This window comes from Galleria mellonella, unplaced genomic scaffold (assembly GCF_026898425.1).
Source record: "Galleria mellonella isolate WM207_F2 unplaced genomic scaffold, CSIRO_AGI_GalMel_v1 utg33, whole genome shotgun sequence".
Lineage (NCBI taxonomy): Eukaryota > Metazoa > Arthropoda > Insecta > Lepidoptera > Pyralidae > Galleria > Galleria mellonella.
In genome coordinates this window covers 10115066-10133711 of record NW_026442079.1, presented here as the reverse complement: position 1 = coordinate 10133711, position 18646 = coordinate 10115066, and the positions used below count along the sequence as shown (strand labels likewise).

General features: G+C 31.2%; 1 protein-coding gene across 5 annotated transcripts in view; it reads right to left on the bottom strand.

Moving 5' to 3' along the window:
• Positions 1 to 18646, bottom strand: part of LOC113518464 (GRB10-interacting GYF protein 2) — a 74276-nt gene that overhangs the window by 35834 nt on the left and 19796 nt on the right. For 2 of the 5 annotated variants that reach the window (XM_052896719.1, XM_052896720.1), the window contains exons 8-16: positions 18235 to 18344; positions 17875 to 18017; positions 17122 to 17537; positions 16025 to 16859; positions 15461 to 15634; positions 14580 to 14729; positions 14018 to 14119; positions 8172 to 8267; positions 5007 to 5126 (exon numbers count right to left, since the gene is read on the bottom strand). In XM_052896719.1, coding sequence (XP_052752679.1) covers positions 5007 to 5126; positions 8172 to 8267; positions 14018 to 14119; positions 14580 to 14729; positions 15461 to 15634; positions 16025 to 16859; positions 17122 to 17537; positions 17875 to 18017; positions 18235 to 18344 — 2146 coding nt within the window. The remainder of the gene's footprint in view (positions 1 to 5006; positions 5127 to 8171; positions 8268 to 14017; positions 14120 to 14579; positions 14730 to 15460; positions 15635 to 16024; positions 16860 to 17121; positions 17538 to 17874; positions 18018 to 18234; positions 18345 to 18646) is intronic. The other 3 variants (XM_052896721.1, XM_052896722.1, XM_052896723.1) reach the window with 3 other exon arrangements.

The window sequence follows — 18646 nt, the reverse complement described above, 5'->3', positions numbered from 1 at the left end:
TAATAAAAATTATGTATATACATATAATAAATAGAAATACAATTCAGTTACATTGGAAATTAAATATCAATTATTGATATAGTGAATATTCGTACATCAGCTCAGCAAAAATAAAATAAAAAAAAAAAAAACAAAATTAAAACTCTAGTGTGAGAATTGTTTCTATGTTTCACGTAAATTCACTGCAACACAAACGGTTTGATAATGGAATTTAATCTAAGATGATCTATTAACGTAGGTTCGAAGCATTTAAGGAATCATGAATGTGATCATTTCTACGAAACAATATCCCTTTCCTTTTTTATAAAAGATTTATTTGCAAATAAATTGTGGGATAAAGAAGATTCACAATATATTTCCTGTACAAAATTAGCAATAAAATCTGTCAATCCACTTTTACCCACATTATAATTTTTATTATTTTTCGTAAGACATTTATTCTCCATAAAAAAAAGTATTCCTTAGTTTTATCAGGATCCCGAAAACTTTCTGTATAGATACCTAATAAAACTGAGAAATTTATTTAGAGTATCATAATGTTGCATCTACAATAGATTTGTATTACCATAGAATAGATGACATTCAGTAAACATCTGAAAATTTACTTTTTCTACAACTGTACAGAATATATTAAACTCTATTACAGAGACATAATTTATTTATCAAATAATTTTGTTATTTGAAGGGATATATACAGAGACGCTGTCGTCTCTATGATAGGTCTTGGGTACGTGAGTTGGCTGAATCTAAAATTTTGCGAGGGAATCTACTTCCGCCATGTTAGATTCAGGAACCACAGAGAAACTTTGTATAAATCTTATCTGCATAGGTACCTCTAACCGCAATCTTGTTTATACCGTAAAACAGCTATGTCTTGCATAGCTATGCTTCTGTTTAAAGAGTGGTATAAGACAGTGAAATTATACCCTATAATTTATAACAGTGATATAAAATTCTCCATATATAGTCCTCAAGGATGACAAAGCATAAAGGGTACTATGGATATTATCGAACATTCCGTATGTCTATACTTCTTTTCACGTCTACAGACGACGCTAATGTATTTCTTTCCATAAGGTAGGTTGTAATTGGAAACATGTTTATCACTACAAGTTACATTAAAAAAAAAAACAATAATTTATATTAGCCGCAGAACATATTATCAGCATATAATCGCATTATTAGTGAACTGTTATAGAACGCTATTATTGCAAATTAATTAAAATTAACTTTACATAAAAAATAGAATTGCGATTATGTATTCTGGCGTATAGCAGCATAAGGTACCATGACGTATTTTGGTCTGAAGAGTAAGCTATCTAATACAAAATGCTTAACATCTTGATGCTCAGCATCGACAATGCATGAGCGGTACCAAAGTGCTATTTATATACTATTCAAGTTAAAATCGAAATTGTTGACATTCTTATTTTTTCCAAACAGACAAAATCGAAAAACGAATAAAAATTAAGCCACCCAAAATACGACAACGCGTTCAACAGTCGAAGTTAATATCTCTACATTTTTTACTACTTTTCAAGCCATGTTTATTTAGGAAAAATAGTTATGAGTTACTCCTTTGTAACTTCTCTATTTATTTCTTATAATTTCTACATCTTTTTAATAAGTAATTACTTATTTTATTTAATAAATAATACGTCAAGAAACCTGTAAGTATATAGAACACTGATAAAAAAATGAATCAGCTAATTTGACATTTAGCTGATAAAAAGTTGACCTGTTTTTGAGGCTTCATGCTCTATTTATATATTCTAAGATCCCACCCCATTAACTAAGAGCCATGCAAGCACAGCTACTTTACGGCATAAACATGAGTGGGAGAGAAATATCTATGCAGACGACTTTTGTACAAAGTCTTCCTCTAAACGACTGTTTCCCACTTCGCATCAAGCGGGACCTCACTTGTTTGCTATTTCAAGTAATAAAATAAAATAATTGAACTGGCTTAATCCACCGTTTTTAACATTTATAATCAGACTAGGAAATATTTCCATATTAAATAATAAATAATATTTTAAATATAAGCATTAAAAAGACTAATTCGAGCAAATGTTATCATGTAAAATCCAGTATGAAAGCACCTATAAAGGGGATGAAATATAATAAAAACTATTTACGGAAAACCCACGACACGAATCAAAAGTCAAGTATTGCTCATGCTGTGTGTAAACACAAACAAGACGATAGAAAAAGGTAAGGTACATTAAGACTATGGAAAAGATAAAATTGTAGAAAAAAATTACCTCAATATCTAAAATAGTTACTACGTCTTGCTGAGATCCCAACTAATTAAAAATACTATTTAAGTGTATCCCAATTATAAAAATTTCAACTTAATATATTTGCAAATCACCTAATTGACAGGCATCAAGGAGAATCCGCAAAATGGGCATGTTGAATTATTATTGGCAATAAAACGGTCACCTTAAAATTTATTTCTTTTCTTATATTTTAAATTACTGAACAACTCTGGACTTAATGAAGAACTTTGCATACTCATTTCAAGCCTTTTTTTTTCTAGTAAACAGTAGTCAATTATAAGCATTTTTAAATAGACACTTTTTTATGAAACTAACGCAGTATAGGACGACCACACTAGATGTGACAACCGTAAGTTTGTTGCAGAAAGTTGGTAGATACCAACGAGGGAAGCATAAATCTAAGTAACAGTGTAACAGATTCAAGCCGAGGCCTGTCCTGCAGTAAACATAAATTGAAATCTGACGAAGCAGATTTTCGTAGAATTCTACGTAGTCATAGGAAATGCAAATATGATTGTATTTAGGGTATTCAAAGGACAACTGCAAAAGTGTCACACTCGGCTTGTATCAAAAATAAAGTAGATAGGTACACTTACACTATCCCACCTGGCTATTTGTTACCATATATAACTAGTCAACAAAACAGCGTGATTGTCTGGTATTACCTTTATCTTTACTTCAAAAGTCGCTTTATTTCTATTAGATCAAATAGTAATTGTTTAGGTAGTGTACATAAGTCTCGTATAATTTAGCTGAGCAGTGACGTATAGAGAAAACCGAACTGAAAAATCCAGCTGCAAAAGTTCAGATCTCATTTTTCTAGTCAACAGCTTATATTAATATAGAATATATATTTTAATAATATATAAATATAGAATACTTATGTAAAAATGAACCATTTCCACGAGTAAGTGTGTTCTTTATAAATACAATATTTATTTGTTGCATAATGTGAATACAAACTAATATAACGTCGTTCATGATTCCTTTACTATAAAGCAGTAAAAAGAAATTCGATTCTCTCACAAATGTCAATGTTAATGACAAAGGTGACAGATCAAATCTCAAACATGGTTCCGGAAATATTCAACGTCACATGTACAAGTATATTATTTACTAACAGATGTTATAAAGTATATAATATTATAATAAATAAATCAGGACCAAAAATTTCTAGAACCATGCATAGCAAGTTAAGCCAACCAAATAGCATGATGCGATTATTAATGTTATTAATCACAATTATTATAATGGTCTTAATTCATATAGTGTTTCTTTTTTATTTTAATATATTATACTCATTATATCACATCATACTAAATTGAAGATCAAAGGTCTGATTAAATATTTAATTAAGAGCAAACAATAGATGTCTTATAAATATTTCTAATAGTTTATGCCAGAATTGTTCATTTTTTAGAACATGATAAGCATCATGGACACCTGATGAGCACTATAAATGGATGATATGTATCATAGTACCTATATCCCACCATGTCGTTATAGACGTTGTGACTCTCATAGTACCTGATAAATTCCCGTAATTTCACTGCCACAACACACTCTTCAGTTTTAGACAGTCATACAAGCACAACTGCTTAGTTTCAATAAATGGAAATATCCGAATGTAAATGTGTTAAGATAATTTTTAGCAGTTCTACAGAAAAGAGAAATTTATAATTTACCTATATTATATTTTTTTTTATTTATTTTTATATTGAATTAGTAGCCTACCGTAGAGAAATTTATAATTTATCTATGTTATATTTATTTTTCATTTATTTATTTTATATTGATTTAGTAACTCTACCATAAAGACAAATTTATAATTTACCTATGTATATATTTATTTTATTATTATTATTATTTTTTAAATAAATTAGTAGCTCTATCGTAAAGAGCAATTTATAATTTACATATATTTATTTTTTATTTATTTATTTTTATATTGAAAAGAAATAATATTATATTACTTATATTTTATTATTATTTTGTATATATTTAATAATATATAAAAGTGTCAATGCTTTTATATGCAGGACATAATCGAAATCATAATCAACATCTTAATGAAGCGATTTATCAATAACATTGTGGTAAGTCCACAAGAGAAAATCTCCCATGCTAATTTGACAGCTAAACGCTCCATGTAAGCATGGAAGGTAAAATTTTTATCGTGCGTCAACCCATGTTTCTTTGGAAAAATATGTTCAGTTCCGTTGATAAAATACCGTCTTTAAAGCACTCCCGTCGACTATAACGACATGACAATATAGTGGACGTGGATAAAATTTAAATGCATCATCATACAATTGCATTACATTTGGCCTTCCTATTACATAGTTGCTTGCATGCTTTAAGTGCTTAGCCCTATTTCAATATTATTTTTTTACATATAAAACACCCAGACCAATACGAACAGTCATACTCGTGAATACAAATGTAAATACTGTGCGAGAATAAAACCCGGAATCATGGGAAGGTATAACCCCATTATTTTGTAATAGCCACCCGACTAATAAAGAACATAGTTTCACTATTCCATAGAATATTTCAAACATTTTCTTTTATACAATTAAAGTCCAGTAGATGCAACCGTTCTATAAGGCAATTAATTACAAAAATTAATTATAATTGTATTCGGCAATTAATTTTTATTTTATTGATTAATACTTAATCAGGCCTTTTTTTAGATGCATGGAAGGGAAAGCAAGTGATTCCTACCTGTTGATCCCAGAAATACATCGGAAGATTATTGACTCGATTATCGTTGCGAGCGTTGATGGCCTGTTGCATCCACAGCATGTCGGGCGCTGCGCTCGACTGACTCCATAGCGAATCAACCTAGAGATGTACAAGTATATAAATAAAAGAAATAAATATAAACTTACAGCCCCTTTCAAATAAATTGGCACTTAACACACCCTGATATATATATTTATATATATATATAACAATTGTTATGAATTACGACAAAAAACCCCCATATGTTAATGTAAATCATAATAGAATAAAATATTGTTAGTATAACAGTCCGATTGCTAGTAAAATACCCTGTCAGCTTAACCTCCCTGCGATCTCCCTGGAAACTATGATAATTAATTCCAGGGGTATTTCGTCACGATGACCAGCTGACCTAACTTTATTATCCTCAACTATCGTCACTCATTGATACCCTGCCGACATATACCTACAGATAGCGCAGGAATTTATTACCATTCATTAAAAAATTCTTTCAACGATTCAAGTAACATTTAAACAACTTTTTAAATTTCGACATTAATATATTCCCCTCATATTTATTTAATCTATATTTATCTAAGATTAGTACAGACACATTTTTAAACTTTACATTACGCGATAAACAACAAATTTTAATTTTAGAACTATTATTATTAATAGTGTAAAGCCGCCTTTATATAAGTTTTACACAAATCAAGATATAATGTATCATGAGTCAACTGAGATTGCTAGAGTATTTTACATTAACAAATTTATTGTAAGCTAATTACGCGAGTAAAACTTAGAAATGTAAAGGCGGATTAATAACTGTTAGTATATAAACCTATTACAACGTTACACTAGGTGTTATGGATTAATAACTGATTCAACAAAACATAATTGTGAAAAAGTATAAGATTGTTATATTAAAAGCGTCCATACCTAATCTTACCGAAGTGTCACAACGTTGATATTATCTTCAGTATTCGAAAATAATTTCATAATTTTAAATATTTAAAAAGTGCTTTGTTAGCGAACTAAAATATTAACTATACGACAACATTTTTATAAAGCTTTCACTGAAAATTTTAATTTTAATAGTGAAAAAATATTTGAATACTTTTAAATCAAAATATGAAATGGGATTTTTTTAGTGGTACAATAATATGCAATTTATTCTACGCTTCGCTATCAGAGCACATTTTATAATTCGTTCAGAATAACTTAGAATTTATCAATTGAAAAATAACAACGTCGACTTTGTCATAACTTCAATAAGTTTCAGTATGACCCTCTTAAATTAAATACCAATCCATTTACAGTAATTTTAGAATAGAATTGCCAAAATATTAACTATTACGCACACTATACTACAACGCACTGAGAATAATGTATAATATAGGTACAATAAATAGTGGGTATACACAGTCCTGATTTAAATGGTTGTAGCTGTAGCACCGCAATGTGAAAAGAGATGAAAATGTATTGAGAACCATATTATTTGTATATGCATGTATGTGTGTATACATGTGCGTGTGTATACATGTGTGGGTGTATACATGTGTGTATATACATGTATGTATGTATATATATATATATATATATATATATATATATATATGCTATGTATATACATGTGTGTGTATATATGTGTATGTATATGTGTAATATTTAAAGTATTTAAAATAAGAAGTTTTCCAGGCTTCCCCCCCTACTAACACGAAATAAAAATCAACATTTGTACTAATCACAGTATCAGCAGTCTGTCTGATGGTCGTGTCAATTAGCATTTTTATTAGGTTCTACAAAAAAATTACATTTAACAATGTAGTTTACAATGTTGTGTGTACAAGGAATGTATGAAAGCGGACGAAGCAAAAAGTGTCAACGTATCACATAAATCGTAAGATAAATTTTGATATACAAAAAAACATATTGTAAAACTTTTACTGGTTGTGATACAATCGATCGATCTTCTCACTAGGTCCCTTTATGTTTTTTATAAAACTTCAATTCTAAAATAAATACATAAACAAATACAAAATGAGAGAAAGGACACTGTTATCTTGGTTTACAGAATAACCTAATATGATTACGGATACTGTGGATAATGATGACCAAGAGTATTTAGTACAAGCGTACGTGCTTAAGATGTGATAAAAGTGGATGATGTAAGGATGAGAGTTCCTTGGCATAGGGATTTTTCTGTGATAAGAAGTTTAATACGATAAATATCAGGACAAATTGTATTGTGTGCAATAAATAAATAATCCTTGGCGTATCTACCTTGTCTTAAACTAACCAGAGCTTGTATTATATGTATTAAACAACTGATAGGACGTATTTAAATACTTTTTTCAAATACAATACATAGAGACAATAACCAAACCAATACCAGATATATACCAATATTAACATATATTAGAATTGCTCAGATATAATAAATAAATAATAAGGTTAATATAATATATGACATATCAGTGAAACTTTGTGACATGAAGAGAAATGGTAGTTATATTTAGTTGAATTTCAACAGTTACAAATTAGCCATTTGTTGAAGTTTCACAGAACGCACATTGGATAAAGTGATCTATACCCAAGTAGCAAAGAACGTACTAAACGGATAACAATAGTTAAAATAAAAACTAAAATGCAACTACAAAACTACTAATATATGAAAAGTATATATTTACATATATAATATGTATATATAATTGCATGTACTAAATATATAGAATATACTTAAGGTTTTTCTTTAGACACCAAATAAAACAAGACATAAAGACGCGCCGTATGTAAACCTTACTACAATGCAAATTAGTTGTAAACTATGAACCCTAACATACCCACATACAAACGACTAAAATCATAACCCTCCATAAATAATATACAGAGTCAAATCGAAAAAATGTAAGGGAACCATCCCTGAAACTGAACATTTCCCCCAATTAAACATGGATCGAAAAAATGACAAAAAACTTTGAACCTACTATTCTAAGTTCATAACTGGACACAGCGTGTCAATAAGAGGCTCAAAATGTTATGTAGTCCTTCGACACGTGTTTAATTGCGAAAAATGTGCAACTTTAGTAGAACACTCCCTTTAGTGAATGCTAATAATTTGGATTTCACCCTGTATAGACAGGTACGATATCAGAGAAACATTACCATTAGACGTGGTTGTGCAAAAGTTGGATTTACAACTACTCCCACAGATCCAAAACGTATATCCAATGGTGTTGTATTATTATTTACATTGATCACCTAAAACATACAACTTGATTGAAAATTTTCAATATATTATTCTATAATCAACAATGTGTTACACTTGATAATAAAAAATAAAGGACTAATATAGATAGAAATTGCCACCAATTAAATACAGCTCGCTATGAATTTCCATTAATAGCACAGAATTCACACACACATATATATATATATATATATATATATACTAGCTAACTCGGCAAACGTTTTACCATATACATTATTTCGAGAACAATACATGAAAATTTCTCGTACTACAATTATTATATTCGATTGGCATCTTGCAACCCTATTGCGGCATATAAAAATCGCGATTAAAAATAGAGGTTGATCGTAAAAGCGTGAAAATTTGAATTTGTATCCATTTTTCAATGCTAAATTATAATAAAATAAAAATAAGAAAATTTGTCAAAAGAACAAAAAAAAATATTTAGGGGTGGGTCATCCTTATGATTGAGGGGTATGAAAAATAGATGTTTGCCGATTCTCCGACCTACCCGATATGCACACAAAATTTCATAAAAATCGGTTAAGCCGTTTCAGAGAAGTTTGGTAACAAACACCGTGACACGAGAATTTTAAGTATATACAGTATGGTGCAAAACTGAACCAATACATAGTGAGATTACAATTTTTTAGGAAAGAAAGTGATTTTTGTTATTTGATAATTATATTAAGTATTATTTACTAGAATGTATTTATGTTTCATTATTACATCGAGATATAAAATTAATAATAAAACAACACACAAAACAAGGAATCACTTTTGCACCAAAATAAACAACTGAATTTTTACACTTTTTAATATTTTTGTCTATAAGCCTTTAAGCTTTCTTAACTGCTTCCTATTTTTCATACTTTTTACTAATTTTTCAGAGAATTTCAGCAGACTAGGTGAAATTTTATCCCATTACTCATAAGTTTGTATTTTTTTTTACAACACAGGGGGCAAACGAGCATGTGGCTCACCTGATGGTAAGTGACTACCCCCGCCCATAATCACCCATAACAACAACGGCATTGCAGGTGTGCTGCCGGCCTTTTAAAAAGGAATATACTCTTTTCTTGAATGTTATGTTGTCGTATCGGTTCGGAAATACTGCTGCTGGAAGTTGATTCCAAAGAATGGTTGTGCATGGAAGAAAGTGAAAAACGCATGGTGGAAGACCGCCACTCGTCCAGATGATTGGGATGAAACGTTAGTTTGTGGCGGGTTGTACGGTGGTGAAAATCAGCAGCAGGTATCAATCCGAACAATTCCTCAGAACACTCCCCATGATAAATTCGGTAGAAGATGCACAGAGATGCAACATCTCTGCGCAGTTTCAGTGGGTCAAGTCGGACAGTAAGGCATTGACTATCAATAATTCGAGCTGCCCGACTTTGAATACGATCTTGGAGTTGGTACTGTGGCGCTCCTGCCCATAAGTGAGAACAGTATTCCATATGCGGCCTGACTTGAACTTTATATAATTTCAGGCGGTGTTCCGGCATGAAATACCGTCTCACCCTATTGAGCACTCCTAACTTTTTAGAAGCTATCTTAGCCTTCTCCTCCAGATGACCGCAAAACTGGACGTCGCAAGATATATCAACGCCCAGAATTCCTAGAATCGACTTTTTATCAAGGGATGTGCTGAAAGTAAGGAGATACGACAAACGGCGTCTTTTTTGCGGTGAACACATCGTCCATAATTCATTTATGGACGATGGCGGTGACTTATAATTATTGAGAATATTATGTTTTAATTGTGACCATACATTTTCAATTGGATTTAAGTCAGAACTATGTGCCAGCCACTGCAGTAACTGAATGTCTTGAGAATTGAGCCATTACTTCGCTGTTTTCGCGGTATGCTTTAGATCATTGTCATGTTGGAAGATTATCTCATTAATTGGATAAGGCATATTCTCCATTGTATCAATTAGTTCGTGTTTTAGAATATTTTGATACATTTTATTATTCATTTTCCTAATAATTCTGTGTATAGGACCCAACCCACAAGCTGATATACACCGCCAAATCCTAATATTATCTCCACCATCACCACCGTGTTTAACAGTCTGTACAAAATCTATATGATGTGTTGGCTCCCCTTTCCTTTTCCATTTCCATTGGCGACCATCGGTTGCCTGAATCGACAAATTTTTGTTCCAAATGAAAAAAATCACAGTCATCCAATCCTCTTCTAACCAGTTTTTATATTTTTTTACAAACTCCAAACGTAATTTTATATTTTTTACTCAGAAACGCCTTTTAATTTTTTCTGTGGCTCGCTATTTTTTTTCTATTGTTCACATTATATACTGTTCACTTAATAATCGTTTTCCCAGTATCACACTGAAGTAGTTTAGCTGCACGAGACGTCGGTAAAGCTTCTCCAGTAGCTATGTGTTTAATAATATGATTACTGTCTCTAGCACTCAATTTCTTCGGCCAGCCACCAAGATTTTTTTTTAAGTTATTTTTGCACATCTTTCGTATTCTTTGTACCATACTTTGTCTCACGTTCAATATTGCAGCCATTCATTGCTTACTATTGCTTTCTATTGACATTTATTTTATTTCGTAGTGAATTTGAAAATGGCCTAATTTAAAAAAAAAACTATACTACACAATATATGTGTATTGAAAGTGCGAATAGTTTCAGTATGATTTTGCATATTATTGATTTATTAAATAGTAGAAAAACAGTTATTGTTGTCGTATCTTTTTCTGGTGCAAAACTGAGTCATACAAATCACAAAATAAACAAGTTAAAATGCGTTACTACTCTGTGTCAAAAACAGTAGACGTCGTTTCTTATTGTGTGAAGTAAAGTAAATAGATTTATACAGAATCAAAACAAACGAAAATATAATTTATTGCTACGTTTCACAACATTGGTTCAGTTTTGCACCATAGTGTGCACCATATATCTTTTTTTTCATGTCGCAACCAAAAACAAAATAATCTGAATAATAAAAATAATGGATACTAGACACTTATGAAAGTGTGCTTAAAAAATATGTAACAACAAAGCAGTGTAGTAAGAATTATATGAATAATTTAAAAAGCATTGCTTTGCACAACATCGATATTTGTAAACATGCGTCTTTGAAGAATTCATGTTTGAATAATTTGACCCCACTGTGACATTTAAATTATTAAAACGACAACTGCGACTCATGTATTAATTCATGAAGAAAACAATATTCTATGGCATCGATAAATTGGAATATATACGTGCGAGGGTGCTGCCCTCTAATGTCAAAAACTTCTAGGTAGAATTTGTGTGCAGTAAATCGTACTATAAGGAGTTGTGTATTTTACATTAATCATGGATAATACATTTGAATCGGAAGTATAGTAATTGGAAAACATTTATTAAAAATGCTTTTATATCCGTATAATGTTCACGGGCAATTAAAAAAATCTGTAGGCATCAGAATAATTCAGATTGACCGCCAATTAAATTTGACAAACTTAAACATGCCAATGACAATTGCAAAAATGAGACGTTTTTGCGATAGTATATTTATAAATGTAAAAACACTTTATATCGGGAATTAAGAATTAGAAGGATTAAGAATTCAGATAATATTTCAAGGAGCATCCATTAATTACCTGAGATGAAAACAGATTAGTTATTTAGTGAAAAGAAGTAAAATATATCAACATCGTGAAATAAACTTCACTGTTTTAATTTCACCCATACTTGACATAAAGGCAAAAACATCTAAGGATCTCTTGGATAATGGACACCTCCTTATCAAAGGAAGGTGGGGAAGGAAAGTGAGAGATTCATTTTCTTAAAATCTTTGATTAGTATGTTCGAGTGCTTAATTACTGCACTAAATATGTGTGCACTAAGCATAAACATAGCACTAAGCATGTGCTATGAAAATTAATTATAGTAACTACTTAGGTAGATAAATTATATTTGTTATGGAAATAATATTACACAGTCATAGATAAGTATTTCCCATTCTTCTCCAGGTATCTAATGTAGAATATAAGGTCTCTTATCCATTCCTCACTGCAATAATCACCGGCTACATTCGATAAACACCTAAATTTAATGAAATGTAAAGTTCCCCAAAATCAAATAACCACAAAAATAAAAGTTAAAGATGATTCTCCATGTAATAAAAAAATATTCAAAGAAGACAATGACGAATGGCGAATTTATAAACATAAATTCAATTAAAAGTTATGATAATATTTTACAGATAAGTTATTGTAGTGCCACAAAACTTATCCGATAGTAACAGAACCAAACCTCGAAATTTAAAGACGAAAGTTTTAACCAGTGCGCATTACAGAAGCTTCGAGTTGTCCATAAGGCCATGGAAATAACTACGGTGTGTAGAACTAATATGACCGATATAGCCAAAAGGATTGAGAAACTCAATTGACAATGGATTGGCCACATAGCACGAAGTATCAGCAACCAGGAATATATTATGAATTACTGAAATGTTGATAAAATAAGGTCAACTTTATAATAATAAATAATTTTTATTTGAATAAACTTAATAAAAAGTATTTTCAAATAGTCATTTTTATAAGAGTCTACCGCCCAGTTCGGAATGTAATTTCAGCCCCAAAGAACGAGCAAGAAACACAGCAGCTGCTTTTTTTCAAATAAAAGTTTACAACAAAAAATATAAATGGATAAAATGACTATCACAAACTTTGTATTGATAAAAAGAAAGAAAATAAAATGCTATCAAACTACAACCGATCACAGTATTATTGAACAGGCTAGTCCCTACTAGAAGGACAAGTTCACGAGTATGACGAATGAGCCAGCCGACGTTGTGTTCGACCAAATTATAGGAAGACCAATCAATGACCCGGACCACCACGCCATCAAAAACATTTAGAAAACGATAAGCCAAAATTGGCAAATCAACATGTTGATGCTGCCTGCAGTATGCAGTATGACACACAGCGTCACAGAATCTAAAGTTATAAATTCAATCGCCTGCAAACTGTTTCTGCAAAATCATACATTTTTGTGGACCACCCAATAGGGGGAATCCTATGTTCAACAGTGAACAATGATGAAAATAATAAAAAAAAAATCGTCTCGAACATCTGAAACGAAGCTATCTTACTCCCTCTCTCAAAAGTGCTCGATCAAACATCTACACAATAATTCTACCTAATGAAAAGTACTTACCGTACCATATAGATGTGTAAAACATTAAAAACATCATTACATACAATTTGCAACCTAAATCTCTGATGTCCTTACCATGCAGACAACGAAGTAAATTGGCAGCAATCTTCTATAAAATGGCCTTATAATATTGTATTTAAACAAGTGTATTTACTAGAATTATTTGTGTATAATGTGTACACATTATTGGAGATAATACCTTTATTTTATAATTATCAGAAAATCCTCTGCATCATAAATATACTGTAGCATTAGTTTTTATATTTTATCACAAAATTAACGTCAAACATCAAAACTTAATATAGTAAACATATGCCAAACAGTGGGATATTAATTGGCCGAATTTAGACAGACTATTAATGAAAGTGTGTAGAAATATCATGCAGAAGCATTACGCATACGTAAATACGGTTTATAAGAAAAGAGAATGCAGTCAAAGAAAATGAAGACAAAAAGCTCCTAAAGCATGAATGAATTTAGGCGGAATAAAGGAAGTACATATTTAGCATGATGTTATGTTGATAGCAGGATGACAATTGCACCAAGGTGCAATTTCCAATCTCAGATTATTTTACGTACCGATTCCAATCCGAGCCCTTGCTGAGTATTCATCATAGATTCGTGAGGTGCTTGCGAACGTGGCTCAAAAGAATTATTCATAGGGTATGAAGACAACATGTCCTGGACAAAACAAAGAATCCTAATTTGCTACATGCAGTGTACCATTTCACTGCAGTTCGTACAAAAAGGAATGATTCAAGTTTGGTTTGTGAAGTTTCTAGGTCCCCTTGCTGTGCACGAAGGTCTCTAACGTGGCTTTAGACAGCAGTTTTGCATATACATTAATACTTTTATATTACATTTAAAATGTAATCCAAACATTTTTTTTTTTTTTTAATTTAAGCTAGAATTCGATATCATGATCCCTGGATCAATATTTATTCTCCGACTTAGCTGTCGGCACCTTTATCAAAATTTTTATTTCTTAGCTCTAGTTTAGTTCAATTATTAAACGTACCCAATGTCTAAACAATATTTAAAATGAAAAATCGTATCTTCACGAATATACAGTAAGCATGCATTTTTTCAAAAACCTGCTTAAAATTTTTAAATAATAACAAAGAATAAAAATTTTACATACCACTTGAGCGAATGGTACTACTAGTCCATAACTGCCTAGAGGACGCATGTGTGTATCACAAGCTCGTCGCACCATCAAGCTTGGTGTGAAAAAGCCAGCTCTATACCAATTGTTCATTTCCTTTGAAGAGAATGGTCCTTGAATAATTTTCTGCAAAGAAAAGTAAAAATTACAGTAACAATTTCTTCATTATTATAACTTGTTGTCTATTTGGTGTGAGTTTATCTCTATTAGGATGGCATTAGCCTACTATTACCATGCTGGTTGGGTTATTATAAGATCTGTATACAATCAAGCTGCTTAAATAAAGCACATATTTGTATTGCCACTTGTGGTACAGAAAAGACACCAATTTTTTAATTAAAAGCGGTAATAGACGCATGCCTCAAGTTGCTGGATTGTGTACAAGGCTCAATATTTCGAGTTAGGTACTACTAATGTATTGTGCACTTTATCTTAGTCGCATCTTACGTCATCTTGGGGATGAAAATGAACAGTTACATATTGTATTTTTACTCTTTCACCACACTGTGATAAAAACACAATTTATCATAATTTTGAGATAATTATTATAACAATAAAGAAAATTGTTTAGTATTTTTTTTTATATTAATAATTTTATTTAATATTTGACCTTCCAACAAGTTACTAAAATATAGTACCGCTTTTTAGATAATTTTCTTATTTAACGTAAAAACTATCTATTTTATGCTTAAAGTTTTAATAAAACTGTTTTACTTTATTCCTAATACATTATTTTATTTTATAAAAAAAATCAATTACATCCTTAAAACAAAAAGGAACTAGTATGTTTCCTTTTTATTTTAAGGATGAAATTGATTTTTTTTTTCAGTAATTATAATAAAGAACAATAACCATACCTTTGGATCTTCGTAATACCAAAGCTCTGCAGGATTCTGTGTACTTGTTTGTGCTTGTGCTGGGTTAGTTTGCTGCATCATATTCCCGTACATTGAATTCCCAAAAGACTGTGACGATGAATGTTGGAGACCATGCATAGCAAATAAATTATTTTGATTGGGATGATTCTGCATCTGTAAAATTTAAAAAACCAGAACATAACATTAGCATCCAATAACAGTCCTTGGGAATACCGACTCCTAGTAATATCTAAATGTGTAAAACTCAGTTATTTCTAGTATTTAAACTAAAAATTTACATATATCAGTAAAAGATATATAAAGAATTGCCAATACTAGACTGAAAACTAGTAAGAAAACTAACTGGCACACAATTTGACTAAAAAAAACAGATCTATTTACAGGTTTTAATTGGATCACAAGTTAAAACAAGTTTTAACAAAAAGCATGTGACATCGCAACTACCATATAGTCAACCAAAAAGTTTGGTATGAACACTGTAGGTAAGCAATTAATCTAAAATTATGAATTTGAAGTTACTATAAATTATTATAAATATCTTACCGCCGCCTGAGGATTGTTTTGGTTCAGGAAGAGAGAATTGTTTGCAATATTTGCTGAGGCCATTCCAGATAATCCTCCACCAGTTGTAAATCCGGCCATGCTTGGACCATTAGGCTGCATGCCTGCAGCTATTCCTGCAGACAGAACGCCTCCTCCCATGCCTAGATTAGACAAGCCTGGATTAGACATGCCTGGATTAGACATGCCTGGATTAGACATGCCTGGATTAGAAATGCCTGGATTAGACATGCCTGGATTAGACATGCCTGGATTAGACATGCCTGGATTAGACATGCCTGGATTAGACATGCCTTGATTAGACATGCCTTGATTAGACATGCCTGGATTAGACATGCCTGGATTAGACATGCCTGGATTAGACATGCCTGGATTCATGTTTGAATTTGACAACATAGGTGGTGGTACACCTTGCAGTTGTATGCCCATTGTTGGACCAGTGGATACAATAGGTAAGCCCAAGGATGCATTCAGCGCTGCATTTGTCATGCCAATTTGTTTTATACCAGATGTTGGCATTCCATGACCCTGTATAGATGTAGGCATATTTGATTTATTCATTGCTAAACCTTGATTCGGATGTACAGGACTTGAAATCCTCATTTGCATGGGTGGATTTCCCATTTGGGTCATTGAACTGACTGTGGCAGCCATCCCTGACGACATAGCGGAACTTGCCGCATTCATTATTGAACTAACGGTAGACATTGGCATTTTTGATATATTTGAAATTTCTTTGTCTTCCAGAGCCATATCAAATATTTCTTCAACAATTTTGTCCTCTGGCAAACCATGCTGTTTCCTATTTTCGTATTCACTGAAAAAAAAAATTTTAGTTAGCGTATTGTACTTATTATGTGAACATTCTCATCATTTTCATGTAATTCCACATGAAGCAGACAACCTTGACCTGACTCTATCCTCACCTATCATCTCTTCACTTGTATTGCACCAATGAAACTTAGTTTACACAAACATGGTAATTAATACAAGCATTAAATAGAGTGCTCCCTTGTCAATAATCTTAACTTTTCTCCCTTTCTTTAAATAATATAATATTTTATAATAGTTTTACTTACCCATCACTAAATTTACTTGGGGGTGATATTATATTTATCATATTAGTTTTTCTAAGATTTGCAGTTGTATTATCAGGAATAACGGTTACTATATTTTGATGTTTTTGCCTCAAACTATTATTTTTAGTAATCATCACAGACTGGAAGTTGCTTCGTTCATCATTGGCTTCCTCTAAGTTAATATCAGACCTCAACAATGAATTAAACGTTTTACTCTCTGGAAATTCTATTTTTAAATTTCGCTTATTGAATTTATCTTCTTCCTGTGTTCCATTGTCTACGTTTGATGAATCTGGTGACACTTCTTCCAATGGTTCCAATTTCTCTGATAATTCTTGTTTCGCATCTTCTTTGGTGGACGTCGGTCTATGATTAGATGAAGAGGCAGATGCTTCTGATATCCCGGTCATAATTCGCTGCAAATATAAAACTTTGAACATTTTTGCGTTTTGTTAATAATATTCATACCTAATTTAGCACAATTATAAATGTCTAGGTAACATTTCTAAGATGATATAATTTAATAATTGGCTAAAACATTAACAATCTCTTTTTCTAAAGCTCACTTTTGAAAATATTACTTTGCAAGTCAAATTAACTATTAGGGGATAGTCAGTTTTAAGTTATCACAAACAAAATATGTAAGTTGTTGGTAATTTACATATTGACAATTAAAGCTTCTCAAACCTTGCATAGAGATATACCTGAAACATCTTTAAACATTTATATAAAACAATGATATGATAATATTACCTTTTTGTTGAATTGTATGTCACTGGCATCAAATTTCTTCGGAGATAATTTTTTTGCTTTTTCCGACGCCCACCATTCTTCAGAGCCTTCTTCCACTATTTTTGAACGAGGTATGTTTCCATGTGTATGGGACCTTGTAAGTGCTGAAATTTTTATTCAATCAATATTTCACCATCCAACAACTTATATGTCTAAATCAAACATTAGATTCAAGTGTAAACCCTAATTTTTATATATTATGATACATATATAAAAAACGATTTTTCAACGTCATACCTATAAAATATATCTCTAACACGTTTTGAAACATGTATTTCATAGGCAATAGACAGTTTTACAAATACTTTGTTAATAACTTACAATGGATATTATCTTGAGATTTTGGCAGGTTAGTGTCATCATTACTATATCCATGAAATGCTCCTGAGGAATCAAATGTGCCACCGCAAGCTTCAGCACTATCCACTGCCCTGTTGTACAAAATCATACATATTAATATAAACATTCCAACTATATTGCAAAAACAATCACATTCAATAATAATGTGCATTTTTTTAAATTATTATATGAATAATTATTATATAGACAAGATACTTAATTGCTCTATGATACATTCTTGCATGACTATATCTTCATGAAGTCTAATTAGCCTCAAAGATATAATTTAATAATAGGATTAAACAAGTCATAAGCAAATTTCGCTGTGTGGTCCTGGCATAGAATGAGCCACCCCTTCTTGTGATATCATAAAAAAGAAAGAAAGCTTCATTGA